The sequence below is a fragment of the Chlamydotis macqueenii genome, chromosome 8 (genome assembly GCF_036417535.1).
Source record: "Chlamydotis macqueenii isolate bChlMac1 chromosome 8, bChlMac1.mat, whole genome shotgun sequence".
NCBI lineage: Eukaryota > Metazoa > Chordata > Aves > Otidiformes > Otididae > Chlamydotis > Chlamydotis macqueenii.
The window spans coordinates 29,940,334-29,956,572 of record NC_141563.1 but is presented as its reverse complement, the minus strand read 5'-3'; the positions used below and the strand labels follow the sequence as shown (position 1 = coordinate 29,956,572).

At 40.4% G+C, this 16,239-nt stretch overlaps 1 protein-coding gene across 1 annotated transcript in view; it reads left to right on the top strand.

Annotated features, from left to right (window-relative positions):
* AGBL4 (AGBL carboxypeptidase 4) overlaps positions 1–16,239 on the top strand; it is a 914,318-nt gene that overhangs the window by 823,480 nt on the left and 74,599 nt on the right. The window contains exon 11 of the mRNA XM_086754116.1: positions 3,320–3,482. Within this exon, the coding sequence (XP_086610242.1) occupies positions 3,320–3,482 (163 nt within the window). The remainder of the gene's footprint in view (positions 1–3,319; positions 3,483–16,239) is intronic.

Here is a 16,239-nt window from a genome sequence, read left to right as displayed (position 1 = left end):
GTCTTGGAGAAATAAATATTTGTTTAGCTGTTCTCCTGCTGTGCCTGCTCAGTGCATTTGCTTAATGATTACTTCAGTTTAGCTTTGCAAGGGTTTTAGCACAACAAATTCTCCCAGAAAAACAAGAGACTAATTTGCAGACAACCTTACCTGGGTTCTTTCCCCACTCTTGCTCTCCCCCCACCTCATCCCTTTTTCCCAGACGAGGGTTTGATTAAATAAATGTGCATGCAAAAGGAACCTTTTTTTACCATGATAATACACGGCTTTTCATAGTCTTTGTTTCAGCATTATCAGTTGCTAAGATCAGTTCTGGTGAGGAGCTGAAGTTTTGCCTATGTATTTTTCCATTCCATTTATCTTGACTTGAAACAGTGAGTAGAAGGTTGGACTCAAGCAAGGACCTGCTGCTCTTCCTTGTCATTAGTTGAATTTTCTTGAATCTGTAATTTTCTTCTTTTTGCCTAAAACATCACATTTACTTACAACATTTACTGCAGAGCCAAGCCCAAGCCCAAACCACTGTTTCAAAACCTGCATGTGCTCATATTTGAAGAGTTTATATTATGTTTTCTAAACTTCAACCTTCTTGAGTCCAGTCAGAGATTTTACCTTTTACTCAAGTCATCAGGTTGGTTTATGTCATCAGATTTTTCAAAATGAGGACAAAATTAACGTCCAAAGTCTAAGTTTATGCACCTAAATGAAGGTTTAGCTTTTTTTTTTATTCCTGGAAGTGCACCACCTGGCAAAGAAATGAATAGATGATTTTATTAATGCCATTGCCATTTCAAGTAATTTTGCACAGTTGAAACTGGAACTCTTCTATTAAAAAAAAGGGGGGGGGGAGGAGGGAGGTGAAACACAGACCCCCAAAACCCACAAACCACACAAAATAGCATTACAAAAAAAAATTCAAACTCTGGAAAGATCCAAATTTTGTTTTCTTTTTTTTTTTTTGGCCATTTACAAAATCCTCTTTGAAATAGTTAAACTACTTATGCTTCACTTCTGAAATATGGCAAGTATAATTTTGCCAATAACGAGATCCAACTTCTGAGCTATTTTCTACCAGAAAGCAAAAATCACTTCAGTGAACTAAAACATCAGACTCTCTTCATCTATTTCCAGCTGATGAGGTTTCAGCCTATAGCAGAGATTGTTTTTTATTAGGCCCTGAGTACACGACCTAGCACTTATGCAGCTGAGTTTCATCTGACTACTATCATTCTGGTCCTCGAAGTCATCCCACTGCTTTTTTTTTTTTTTTTTTTTTTTTTTTTGTATGATGTTCAGAGCCTCCTCTATAATGATGATTCATTCCACAGTGTGTCATCAGCATATTTGTTGGCATAGTCCTCCTTTACCATGCCAAGAACTGTGATGAAAATATTATGTAAGATTTATCTCAAGAATAATCTATGAGGAATTCAACTTATAACCTTCCTCTAGCCTGACTGAAATCATGGGAAACAGAGCTGAAAAGGAGCTCAAGTCCAAAGTATATTCCAAAGATATGAACTATACTCTGCAGGTACTTGTCCAATTTGTTCTTAAACATAGTTGATGAGATTCCATAATCTTCACAGATGCTCCGTATCAGTAACTTAGCCTCCTAATCACTGAAGTACTTCTGTCCCTAATATCTGCCCTGAATCACTTCTCTGACATATTCCTTGTTTTGACTGTGCCAAACACAGCCATAGAATTAGTTCATTCCCCTTGTCAGTGATGCTTCTGCTCACAAACCACAATACCATGTTCTGACACGTTTGTTGTCTTCTTCCTTTGAGCTGGCTCCGTACACAATCTACCACAAAGCTAAATATAATGTTACCACAAAGACAACAAGTGGCATTTGGAAACTCCTATACATAATGCTAATAAGAAAACAAATTCCATCTTAATCTAATTAATCTGGAAAGCATTCCTTTTTATAACATGAGAGAGACTCCAAAACATTCAGGATGTTAATAAACCCACAGGTTATCTTCTGGTATACGCTATTCATCAAGAATTGTTGCTCATGTCAGTATTAGTCTGATTTTCTCAGTCTAGAGAAGTTAAACATTTTGAACTGTTGCATCTATTTTTTTAAAATAAGAAAGAAATCTTATTTTCCCTGTTTTGATAAGAGATGGAGTTGATAAATGCTAACATTGTGTTAGCAAGAAAAGATACTAGCCTTAAGGTTCAATAGGATAACGACCCTGGGTAGCTCAAAGAATTCACCATGGGCACAATGACTGAACAGTAGTTATGCTAAGGGTCCTTTATGTTTCACTGGCAACTTAAAAGTTTTAAAGCAGGAGATATTAAGGCCTTTTATGCAACGGATCCAATTTGGATTTACTAAGCTTTTTTTTTTTGCCTTTTTTTTTTTTTTGGTGCTGGTCACTAACTTGTTATGAGCCCAGATTAACTCAGTGTAATGTTTGAGGTTTACGAATAGAGAATGACAACAAAAATAAAATCAGAATACATTTTTCTGTCTAGTTGGTAGGAACAAGCTTTGAGACTTCAGTCGACCTGAAGATGAGCTCCCCTTTAGTCTCCAGATGTCATACATTCAAAGGAGAGCTAAAACTTATTTATGGGAATACTTGGAGTCCTCCCATCCACGCCTCAAATGAATAGTAATAAAGCCGTAGGGTTCTTAAAGCCAGATCTTCAGTAGTAGCACAAAATATGACTTTTTATACTGTGCTCCTAATGCTGTAAAATAGTGCAGTATATTTTTCCACCCAGAGAGCAACACCTAGTTAACATTTAAGTTAGTGAAGTGGAAATTTGTGTGACCTAATTTAAGAACCACTGAAATGTCTTAGGTGAGAAAGTTTCACTAAAATGTAAATGCCACTGTATTTCTACTGCGCTTAAGAGAGTCCAGGGTAAGGGGTGGGGTAGAATGGTTGTGATAAAAGGGAATGCAGTAGAGAGAGGGAACCCAATATCCAAATAATAGTCCAGCTTAACTTTTGAGAATGGAGGGTCTGAAAGGTTCACTTTCAACTCATGCATGTGACAGGCTTTCTTTGTGTTATCCAAAAGAGGAGGAGAAAAGCTGATGTTACTCATGAACTGAGATTAATTTTGTGAAATTCTGCAAGGCATTATTTCTAGTCTGTGTGCCAGAACTGTGTTTTTGTTAATGGTCTCTCCAGACCATGCTCAAAAAATACTGCAGTCTCATATAGTGTAAATGAGATGTGGTGATGTGAATTTCACTGTTTTCTATTTTAAAGCGTTACTCTTTCATAACACTTCCCTTGTTCCACTCATGAACTCTCTTCATGTCTTTGTGTTCTTCCTCCTGCAGTCCAGTACATCGTTCAACAGAGATGCTGTGAAAGCAGGGACAGGCCGGCGTTTTCTTGGTGGACTGTTAAATGATACATCCTACTGCTACACTCTTGAAGTCTCATTCTACAGCTACATATTGGGTGGACCTAATTCTACTGTCCCCTACACGGAAGAAGCATGTATCCTTTTGAAATCCTTCCTTCTCTCGCAGCACACGTGAACTGTGCGCTTAAGGTAAATACTTCTATCTCAATAAGAGTTTGCTGAGATAGGAACACACAAGTGGAAATGTGAGTCTGCCCCTGATGCTTTAATTTCCCTCATATTGATTCTCCATACTGTGGAAATTCAAGAAGAGAAAGGCATATTAGATCAAATAAGCTATTTCCCTCTTGTAGGAGATTGTCTCACACACTTATTATAGAAACTACTCCTGGAGACCCTGTGATCCATTCCCTTCCATAGTCTTCTATTTCTTTCTTCATTTCTCTCCTTATCCTTTCATTAACTCTGTGTTCGTATTATTGTTTTAATAGCAAGTTGAAAGTACATCTTTGGTACTGAGTTAAAATACCTTACCTGCCTTTGAACTGCAGCCAAAGGCTCCAAAGGATCCATAAGGTTCTGCTTCTGCCTCAGGGCCAGGTCTTTAACATAGTTGACAAAGAAATGGAAAGCGAGCTCTGCAAACAAAACTGACAAAGCTGTTTGCATTTTTGAGTGCTCAAATAGAAGCAATGTCTCATTCCTCAAAAAACATATCCATCTGGCTATCTCAATATATCAACAACTTGTAGAACTATTCTGACTGGCTTTATGATCTGTTTTTTATATTTTTCTTTTTGTCACCATGCTCAATCAAATAACCAGTGCCCATACTTCAAGTTCGGGGGCGTTGTTTCATTTTGTCATTCTATCTTGGTAGCTTTTGAAATTTCTGCAGGTTTAGAAAACCTGCAGTGGGAGAAAGATTAGCTGTGATTGCTTATTTACCTCTCCACTGCATTTTGGAAGTTGGGGAAGGTTTACAGATTTAGGGTAGCAGGGGGGGGAATTTTCGTATGAGATATAATTCCCACTGTGTGGGAATAAGAACAAGAAACTGGGAGCAGGGAAAGTAATTCTTAATCATTTGGGGTTTTCGGGTTTGGCTTCTCCACTGAAAGTGAAATTTGGGGGAAGGAAGGGGCTGACTACATTAAGGTGACTTTTTAGACTTAAGTATTTGGAATATAAGCTCTTTTTTACACAGTAAGGTTAACTGTTTCCAAGGAATAGCTTCTTGCAACATACACATATGTAGTATATCTTGCCACTGAGGAAAAAAAATGTCATTACTGTTAGGTTTAGGTATTTATTTTCTTATGTGGTATTTGGCATCTTAAGAACGTGTGCCTTACTTTCACCTTTAATTTTCCTCCTCACTTGGTACTCATTGTATTGACAACTGCTTATTTGTCTTCCTTATTTATCAAGAACAGTCCTTATATGAATGAGATCATGATTCCCTTGAATATGTTTTTCTTCATGACTTGTAGGTCATGCTGGTTTAGTTTCCTTTCCACAAAGATTTTTGTTTTGTGCTTCACATTATAGAAGTTTCAGGCGTGGGGTCTAACGTCTCTATCTATTTGCTTGGTTTGCCTTCTGCAGACAGAGTTGCATCATTCTCAGTTCATTCATTGTGACCATCAGCAACTAGAGCACAGAAAACAGGCCCCAGATCACAGAGATCCTTCTTGGTGGTTACATCTGGAAAGCTCAAGCAGTGTCTTGATTTCTACAGTTATGGTTTCACCTAGCTGAGTGAAATAGGAGGAGAAGCTGGCTTTGACTGGACTGGCAGACAGCAAGCAGGGAAGGCTCTTTGCCCATGTAGTATGCTCCACTGGCATTTTGCCCTGGTAGGTTTTATTATTTCCCTTTCAATGGTGGGATTCTATCAAGAGTGCTGCTTATGACAGCGCTTCTCATGTGTGCAGTTTCCTAGTTAGAGAATGAAATGGAGCTGCTTAAAGCAATCTCTAGGCTGGCCTGCTCTAACACAGGAGTGGCTGGATTTATGTACATCCTATCCTGGCAGGGGAGAAGTTTCATATCACCAAAGTGCCCGTGACCAAAAGTAAAACAATTGCAGAACGTTCCAATTTAGCCTGAACAGCTCTTCCAAGCTATTTGCAAGTCAGTGATTAATTAATGCTCAGATTTTTTAATGGACCTGAACCAAAGACACAGCCAGTCAGTTCATATTGGCCTCCCAGGACAGGCATGCCTCTATTAACTATCTAGCTACATGCAGGCAGCAAGTCAAGCAAATAAATGAAGAAAATACAGTGAGCCCCAAAACCGTGAACTGATAGGGCAACTATTCAGGAAATCTGCCTTCAAGGATGTATTTCTTAGGGCTCTGTTCATCCCACTGTGATGTTACTGGGTTGTTGGGTTGTCTGTTTTGTTTTTAATAGAAACAAGATCAGGGAGGCTAGAATTGTTCAAAGCTTCTAGTGTTGGATTAAGAAGTGGGGGCGGAGACTCAGCTTCAAATTGAGGGAACCCACAGCCTTGAACAGAGACTACAAAGGAGATGACACCTCACATTCAGAAACTAGCAGTACTGGCTCCCTATAGAGACAAAAACAAATGAGGATCTCCAGGTTCTACAAAATTATTAATTTAACCTAGTGTTGTTCTGGTTGACAGGTGAGGAAACTGAACAAATTCTGAATAGTTGGCACTGGTGGCATGTAATTTTACCTGTCAACTACTTTCCTTTACAACATTCATGGCAAATAAGATCATAGTACTACCTCATTTCATGCCCTTATATAAGTGGATTAGGTTTGTTGGTTTTGGGGTTTTTTTTTTAAATCTCTTCATGTTCCTCAGGGTTTACATGCTAACTCTATGTTCTGTACAAACCTCAATGTAAGCCTGTAATAGATATATTTCTACATTGGGTAAGGTTTTCCATTTTGTTCAGACTTACGTGACTGAAACATACTTTTAAATTATTGAGATAAATGGATACCTTACGTGTATGAAAATGGAAGACAGACTTTCAGTCTGATAAATGCTGTTTGAATTCTGACATTGTTAGTGTGGACAGTAACTTTTTTCAATAAAAAAAAGTAAGGAAGTTTTAAAATGGAAGAGAAGGTATCATTGAAAATGGAAATCTGTTCCAAATTACTCCAGTCATACTAGACAATGTACTCTCCTAAATTAGATATGTCAAAGACTCAGAATTTGGAGGATTACACCTGGTATGTTCTATAAAAACAAATTTACCCCGGAGGCTGCACTATTTAAATTAAATCCAGGAGTGAAGGATCTTCCATCAGTCTGTGCAGGGAGTATAGGTTTGGGATATCTATGGTGGGACAACAGCGTCCTGTGGAGTGTTGAATTTCTGGCCTCTCTCTAACATAGAGAATGGTTGCATGAATGTCTCAGGCCTCAACTAGCATTATATCAGCAATGGTTACTGCTGGAGTCTCTTCTGTGTTCTCATCCTGCAAACAGAGCAGTGCATCAGGTGTAACTTCTCGAATGTCCTGTTATACATTCCTTCAGAGGTATGTGTGTGCCTGGTAGGTTTGTGTCTAACGGATATGTACCTGGTGTACGAGGAACATTAGGGATATGTTCTGTAAGCCTGGCTCTGCAGAATACCCTACGATAACACGTGCTGTAGATAACCGTGAATGGACTCTGTTTCGAAGGCATAATAAGAGGATTGTAGGCTTGTTGGTTAGTTGCCTGGAAGTGGACAGAGAAATGTTTAAAACCCTTCTCACACACGCACACATTTGGTGGTAACTGATTAAAAAGGCAGCACAGCAACAGTTTGCTCAGCACCAGGCAAAGAAGCTTTAAAATGAGCTGATATGCCTGCATTAAATACCATGTTTTACTAGGCATTTACAGGGCTTATGACACAAGGCGTGTAAACTGCTCTGTAACATTCACCACCAGCAGCTCAACTGCTGAGCTGCCTAGATACACAGCAGCCTCATAGCTGGGCAGGGAACAAAGGATAAAAGAGGGGGAGGAAGGATGAATCCCCAGCTGTAGGACTCCGAGCGCTGCTCTGATAGCACACTCGGAATTGCTTTCCACTACAGCTGCTGATCAGCAGCCGTCACAGCCTGACCTGAGAGTGGCCGGTAAAGGAGTCTCACATCAACAGTTTTAAAATCTATTGGGTTCATTTTTTAGAGTGTTTGAACCGGATCCCTGCTGCACAGGCAGCCCATAAGAGAGCATAAAAGGTTTTACTCTTCCAAAGACTAGCTGTGAGGTAAGAAGATAGAAATGAGGGAGACTAGGCAAGAACTGGTAGATTGTAGCCTGGTAGCTGTAGGGAAGAGTAATCATCAAGATGGGTGAGTACCATGGCTTTTTTTTGTGTATTTTAATCTTAATTCTAAGCTTCCTCCAGGTGGGGAAGGCCCTCGTCCAAAGATGGGCCTTTAGTCATCTACATGTATGGCTTTACTCGTTGAAATTACTTCTGAGTGGGACAGGAGACTGGAACCCTGAACTGAGGGTCTGGTGGGACAGTTCTCCTTTGTGCAGCTTTTCTAAGCACGTCACTTCACTACTTTGATTTAACGTTCTCAATATAAAGAATTAATTTAATGAAACTTCTTTTGTAAACAAACAAAAAAAATCCCAGCCAAACAATTTTGGAAGCCATGGGTGAAGAACTTGGAAGAAAGAAACATTATTAGTATTATCCCAAAGTAGGTCTTTTCACATTAGAAACTACAATTCCAGTAAGAGCATCTATAACTTGTAGAGCTTCATGGACCTGTCAGTCTTCTAGGGCAAATGTATTTGGTTATTTTGGGCTTTTTTTACATTTCTTTATTTAGCAACTGCCTGTCCTGATCCTTCTAGCTCTCTTAGTGATATCTTTAAGAGAAGATCCTCATGAGCCAGATTACACCCCTTGCAGGTTCATTCCCACCCAATAAAAGCAACATTACTAGCAAAAGCCAATGAGGTAGGAAAGGTGGTGCTGATAAAGCTGAGGGAGCTCTGGAGAGGTTATCCAGTGTGGCTTCTGTTTGAACTTGAGTTAGAGCTTCTCGCCACGATGATTTCAAAGTAAATTGGGCACATACTCAGGAAAAGACCTCCAGAGGTCTACATCTTCATCCTTCTTCTGCTGAGCTCCTAGAAACCGGCTCCTTTCTGTGTGTTACAAAAAGCGGCATTAATCCTAATTCTGCAGGTTTTCCTAAGAGTGACCTCCTTGCACATTGTATCTCCAGTATTTGCTTATTTCTCAGTACCATGTTTTGGGCTGTCTTTAAGGAAAGAATACAAAATCCTCTTTCAACTCCCCAGTCTGTGAAAGTGTCAAGGTTTACAGCCACAATTTCAAATGTTCTTAATATTACTGGAAGCATAGAGTTAAATTATAGAGTTGTAAAGTTACTTTATAGTGATAATGCTGTCAAGCATCAATATCTCTGCCCCAGGGCACCATGGAAACTCAGTTAATGATATAAGAAGCTGATTTTTTCAGGATTGCAGCTGTTGGCTCATACCCAGAAGGAATCTCTGTGTTTGTTCGTACTGGGTATATACAGAGGGACCTGCTCAAAGAAAATTAAGAAACAGTGAAAATCTGTTTAATGAAGTGCAATGGAATGAAAGTGCGAAGCAGCATATGGTGTTGCAGTATGCACAACTCTTTCCCTCACTGAATTCAATACAGTGGACAATGTTGTAGAAAATACTTTGCTGTTTGTTGGGGAGAGTGCATACTTGTATGTAGATTTGTTTATCTAGTTGCCTGTAGCATTGACTGCATCAATCTATGCAGACACCGTCAGGGAGTATCAGTAAAGAAATGGAAATTAAGGCAAGTGACTACAATCAACTTAGGAATATCTATAATTTTTATAATGGATTTCTTAGCATCCATATCCCAAAATGCTTTGATAGCCTCAGATGAAAGATGCTGTAAAAGACTATAAAAGAGCAAAGTGTTATTATAAAAGTGGGTTTTTTTCTTTTAAAGAAAGATTTTTTTTTTTTTTTTTTTTTTCTTCTCTGAAATGTAGAATATCAGTCTTGAAAGGCATCTTCAAAGTGTTTCCTGAGAATTTAACCATATGATTCCAGTTATCTTTAGGCTAGGAGTCCTGTATCAAATACCATGCATGTGAGTGGGGAAATGGCCTTGCAGTTAACGGCTGCAGTAAGAGTGGTCTTGAGTAACTGTTTCACTTCTCTGTGTGCCCAGGCACACTTTGCATGATGCCTGTTTGGTAAGCATTCAGATGGCTTTTTGTGGGGAAGGACGGAGAGCAGGTCAGACTCACAGGCCTGTTTTAAGCAGAAGTAAAAGTAAGTTTGTAAGCTGGGAATCTAGTCTTGAGGGGAATGAAGGATCAGATATACTGAGAGCCTACAAGTCCTATCAGACTTTAAGGCAAAAGTCAGATGTAGCACCACAGTTTGTTCCACAGTTGTGTTGTCCTGAGCATTGCAAAGGAGGACCCCGGGACGGTGTACTTTTGTCCCTTTTGTGTACACAGGTTTCTTTCCAAGTGATACTAAGGTACAGGGAAGAGAAGACATGGTTGTTTTGGGACCAGAATGTAAGCAGGATGTATATCCAGACCTGGAAGCTTCGAAATGCTCTCAAGTCAGTTTTAGACATAAATGCAGGAGCTTGGCTTCTTTGAAGAGCAGAAAGAATGTGCTGTGAATCTGGACAGGGAATTTGCACAGGTTGACTTGAGAGCTATCAATATTTACAACCTTATTCAGGAATAGGGACCTTGTGGACAGTGGAAGCACGAGCATCTTAGAGACACATGTTCAAATGCTGTCCCTGCTTTCCACCGGCTGTCTTCAACTCAGTGCTAGCGGAGCATGTGCTCTTTGGCCTAAGTAGGGCTGTATCCAGCAACAAGGGAAGACTGATCATTATAAGCCAGCCAGGATGGAGAAGCCCAGTTCTAAAATGATCTCTATCCAATGCAGCCTTTGTGGTTTCTGTTGAGACGTTGCATGCTAACTGGTGCCAAACTGGTTTTAACTGATTGAAATACTCATCAGTGCTTTCCATTCAAGCTATCAATGACTTACGATTGCTATCAGGCCAGCTAAATCAGTGACCTCAAGCACGGAACTATCTAATTCAAAATAGTTTTGATGGTAGTATTAAAAAAAAAAAATAAAATTCGCCAGTTAATAATAAAAATTGTTACGTTTTTCTATTAGTATTTCTTTTACATGTAGGAGAAAAGAACTTGGACCAAGCACAAGTGATGCTTTTGCTGAATATTTGGAAAGTGAAGTTGATTACATGAGTGATTGCAGAGTTCTGGTTAATATAAATGAGGGGGGAAGCTCCCTCCAGGCACTGCTGTCCCTCTTGGAACTAGCTTTCGATGTTCTGAAAGCGTCTCTTACGAGCTGGCTTTTCTATAAACTTGTATTTTTCCTTTGTCTTATAAGCAACCTAGACAAAACTAAGCATATGGAACTGATAGTGGGGCTCTTGGGTGCTCAGAACACCATACAAATGCTATTAGACCCATAGTTAAAATAATTCTTTGGTAAATGTTAAATTCCTATTAGTAACACTTGTTAAACTTAAGTGCAAAGGAAAGGGCAAGGCTAATCTGAAAGGCAACGGAGAGCAGGGCTTAAAAGATATTAACAATTTGTTGGAAATGTCTGAGGGGAGTGGTTAATATGACTAAAGAGTAATGTCTGTGGGTTGAAGATTTAGGTTGGGAGAGTGCTTTAGCTAGTGCTGTGCTTTGAAGCTTTCCCAAATGTCAATGGGAATGAAAAAGAAAAAAGCCATTCAGAATAAGGTGTTTTTCAAAAAGCCATAAACAGAAAAATTTTAGTGTCTTTTTCATAGGGCTCTGCTTTTCTACCAGCCTGTGGTGGTGTTTGTGTGTCTCCATGTCTGCCATCTTCTTCCTCTTCTCTATGTCTTTTCACCTCTGGCTTAGTCTTCTGCCCTGTGCCTGCCTGTCTTGTGCCTGTATCCTCACTGTCTTGTTTGCAGTTTTAGGTCTCTCACACCTACCCTATGCCTCTCTGTCATCTCTCCTGATTTTTTGCATATGTTGTTTCATTAGTCAGAGACATCCAATCTCTGCTTTTTGCCTACATTGTGCTGTCTTTCACCTAAACTATTCATATTTTCTTTTATATTTTGCCACCTAAAGGCTCAGCAGGGCTTTTGAGGGGGACTTCCAGGGTGGGAGCAGAAGATATTCTTCACTAGTACTTCTTTAGTCCCAAATACCAACATCCTGAAAGGGAATCAGAAATGATTTTTAGGAAACCTAGCAAAGAAATTAGTGTCTTTCTGTATGCGTGTGTATCTTTCTCAGCTGCCTGGCCAACTGCAACTGAATTTGACAGTGATGAAGGTCTCAGAGATATTACATTCTATGAGTTTCATGAAAAATAGCTGGCTGAATGAGTAGAGAGACCAAAATTAATCTCTCCAGTAGGGACAGCTGCATCTCTATTGTTAGAAACCAGAGGACGACAGTAAGCATGAAAGTCACAGGAAGCAGATCCCACATCTCCTTGCCTTCCTTGGCATGTCACTGGGTAGTAGAGACCTCACTTCACTTTTCTTTCCTCTACAAAACTTTCATCCCTAACATCTCTGCAAACCTTAACAAAGGATATGTCATGGCATCCTGAAAAGCATATTCATCTTCTCCATCAAGCCACTGTTGAAAGAGACCAGAAACCTGGCAGGTACAGTTCACAAGTGAAGAGAATACCTATTCAAGCCAAGGCCAACACATGCCCACCCCAAGCCAGCAGCATTTCTTGTCATCTAGAGATGAAACTTTGCCCAGGGTTCAGATCAACAAAGTCTGAAGACGTCTCGGGCAGAAAGTAAAGATAATCTGCAGCTTTGATCTAGTGTTCAGAAACCTTTGTGTTGTGATAAGAGCAGACTGATTCTCCCATGTCTCATCTCTTTAATGGAAGAACAGCCAAATCAGCTCAGATCAAAACCAGTCCTCTGCAGTGTCTTGCTCTGACAGAGGCCAAGAGCAGATGCCTGAGAAGAATATGCTAACAGAATAAGTGTATAACTGTATTTCCCCTGAATATTTTTCCAGCTTCCAGCAATTAGTGGTTTGGGGATCCCAGAGCCAGAGATGTTGATTACCTCTGTAGTAACACTCAATGGATTTGTTTCCCATGAACCTGTATATATTTTTAGCATACGCAGCATTCCTTGCTAGGGATTTCCACAGCTTAATAATATCTTGTTTGTTTTAAACCTACCAGCTGCAAGCTTTATTTTGTGATTCCTAATTGTTACACTGGAAGCAGCATTGATCCCCATCCACTTTCCCCATGGCACTCATATCAGCCACCTTTTTTTCACATTTGAAGTGTCCCAGCCTACCTAGTTATTTGCTGAGTATTTATCCTATACACCATAAGCAGAAAAATATTATCAAATCAGAATCATTCCTCTATTTCTAGAGCTGGTAAATCATCTTACTCTTTCTTTCTAGGTATACACAACTGTGTGAGTTGCCAAGCAATGGAGAATCAACTCCAGTGACTCTAATGGCAGAGTTTGTATTTGCTGTGCATTATGATTTTTACTTGTGCTCAGGATAAATCCTGCTGTGGTCTCACAAGGAGTAGATATAAGCACCAAAACTAGAGATATGGCTTTCGGTTTCAGAGTACACACACATCATGTGTTCAGTTCCTCATGCACTTAATAGTTTGCGTGTGTTCTGCTGTACTGTTGTTTGTTTTTTTTCCCCCCCCAAATTAGGAGGGATTCAAAGCTTGTTAATTGAATTTCTGTTCAGCATAGGCTGGACTTTCGGTCATCTGACTAAAAGAGTCTAGGAGCCAGCTCCTGCTAGAGGAATACATGGTTTTTGAAAACATCCCAAATACCTTGCTTTCTGTCATTATGTTTGATGTCCATCACTACTTCTCAGCAAACCAACTTCTGAATAACATGCTGCCACGGTCAGGTTGCATTCATGATTCTGTCAGATCAGTTACTTTTTTTAAACTAAGCAACCCTTATTAAACCAGGAACTGTCATCTGATGCCACAGAATACCAAATGATAGATAACAAACCATTAATCTTTTCTTCATTGGCCAGTCCCTCAAGAGCCAGGACTGCATAGTTCTGCTAGCCCAAGGGGAGAGAGTCTACAGTACTTCAGTCCCATTATTCCTTTTTTCAAGCCTTCTCATCTTGGAGTTTCTGTGGATTTCATCAAGGTCTGATAAGTGGCTGGTTCTTTTGGCAGAATGCAACTTGAGACTCCTTATCTCTTACTGTGTAGCAGTAATACCTCCTCTTGAGAAGATGCCCATGACTGTGCCTGTTAACAGCCTCACAATCTCATATTCTTGCTGTGATACTGTGAAGATTTGAGACTGGGCTATTTCTGGGCCAACAGGGTTATTATCCCAGTGTCCTTTCTTCCTTACTTAATGATTCCTCTTTGCACTGCATCCCTCACATGTCTGCCAAGTAGAATTTGTTGCATTGACTTTCTTTCCAAAGCCTGTCCAGAAGGACAGCTTTCCTTCAACCAGGGCACAGAAAGGGCCTGTGTCTCCAGAACCATCAATATTTTTCTTGAGATGATAAATGAACTGCCAATAAACTGAGGCAGCTGCCAGATCCATCTGAGAAACAGACCTTCAGACCCGATTTATTCGTGCTTGGTTTATTTATGTGTCTGGAAACTTCCGAGATGCAAACAGAGGACTAACCACTCTAAGGCAGCCACTGAGAATTAGATGGTATAGATAGATGCAGTGGGAGTTTATGGACTGGTTCAGATACATTAGCTATTACTCTGTGCTAGTCTATCTCAAACAAGAAAATTGAGATTCATCACAGGGAACACCACAGAAAAGAAACAAAACTCTCAAAGCCAGACTTAAATTCTCATACTTCCTGTACCATCCAGTTTGTTTTTCTCCATCTCTTCTGGTCTTTCTTGTCTATAATTCAGGGTTTTGTGTAATCTCTGAAATTTGCATTGTCAAGATTTTTCTAAGATGAGACATGGCTGACCATGTTGTGTCTGGAGGGATGGGACTAGTGTATGTGCTTCAACAAGTATGGTTTGTAGGGAGACCAGTCTGGTTTTGAACCAGCTAATACAACTGGAAAAAGCAGACAGTCTTTGTGTTTAGGGTCCTTTCGCTGGGCAGCAGATATGTGCGTTTCATATACCTTCACCCCAAAACTTCTATTTTTTTTTTTTTTTTTTTTTTTTTTTTTGTTCCAACTAGAGAGAATTCTCAGAGATGATAAGTTTGGGCAAGTTTTATGAAAACAGGTAGCTGAGCAAAGGAAATAGACCCAGCTAATGCCTCTGCCGGGGGAAAGGCTGAGGCGAGTTTAAATGTTTGTACCCACCAGAGGGTCTGTACAGGGGAGCTGCTGTAAAATGCTCCAGCACAGGGAGAATTTCAGCTGGCACAAAATCCATACTGCTGGAGAAGCTGGGAGCAGGGACTAGGTCTCAGCCGTTGTGTTGTTGGTGGGACAACTACTTTCTGTTTCAAAATAGGCCTGGCCTGATGCAGAGCCAGGAGCGCAAGCTCGAGCTCTTTGCTGATGAGGGGGGATTCGAGCGAGTCCAAGGCAGCAAAACTAGAGAGGATGAGCGCTTGGCGTCAGCTCTTAGGAGATGAGTGGAGGCCCGGCAGCCTGGTGCCTCTTGGCACCTCCCTGTACTTATGTCCCGGTGTAAGGCTTGGCCTAACCAAGCCATTTCCCCCTCCCCACCTTGCCTGCCTGCCTAGGTCAGCACCAGGCAGCGCAGCTCACGCTTGCCTGTGGTTAAAGTGCCCTCTTCTGGCACGAAAGGCTTCGTTCCTCAGTGGCAGTCGATTGAAGAAGAGTGGATGTTTTTCAGATGGTTGCTGAAATCAAGGACAAAGCCGGTTTTCTCTTCCTTTGCTTCCCCTCTGTGTCCCGGCCTGTCTTGGCAGGCGATAGTGGTCAGAGGAGAAGGAGCCTCCCTGTTGTACCAGCCCAGCTAGGTCAAAGCTTTCCTGTGGGACAGTACTATGATGAGATTTTGTTTGTATCTGAGGTCATTAAAGAAAGATGCTTATTTTCTCTCTCTTTTTTTTTTCTCTCCTGCCTTATCTTTAGCTGGTGTAAATCTGTAGCTATCTTGATTTACATTAGATGAGAATTTAGTGGCCTTTTCCCGCTTACATTTTCTGCCCTCTGTTGTGCAAATCGTCTGTTGGCTATTTTTGACCTGTTGATGTCAATAATGCTCACTGTGCATCCCAATGGGATCCACATTTGACCTCTACTGATTAGCAGGGAGTTCTTGGTGACGAAATGTGGGGAGAGGAGAACATGCGGCTGCTGTCAGAGAAGTCCCCGTGCTAAGCACTCAGTTGGAAAAGGAAAGTTTTCATACGCTTGTTAATGTGAATTCAAGGTTAGCAGTAAAGAGCACAGAAACTGCATCTGTCTGCAGAGAGATTTAAAATCAGCCTTTAATAAGAAAAAGGAGTTTCCTGCACTGCTTTATCACATCAGTTACCATCAGAGGCTTTTACATGTGCTTTGGATTTTTCTCTATATTTCAGGAGCATTTCAAGCCGTAATTGATTATAGCTGAATTTGTGTTTCAAAGTAGTGAACAGCAAGTCAGGACACTTATGCTATGCGACGAGACTGAGCCTGATTCCCATTTAGATCCTTTATAGCAGAAAGGCAGTGTTTTTCCCCTGGTAAAAAGCAGTGTCTCAGCTATTATTGTATTAATAATTCTGTACTTATTGTAGCCTCCCTGAATGCAAATCCTTCGCACACAAGCTGGATTGGCATAAACCACTTTCGGAAGCACACACACAGTTTGTACAGCTCTCCACTGGGTTTATGAGGAGTAAAAGGAGCT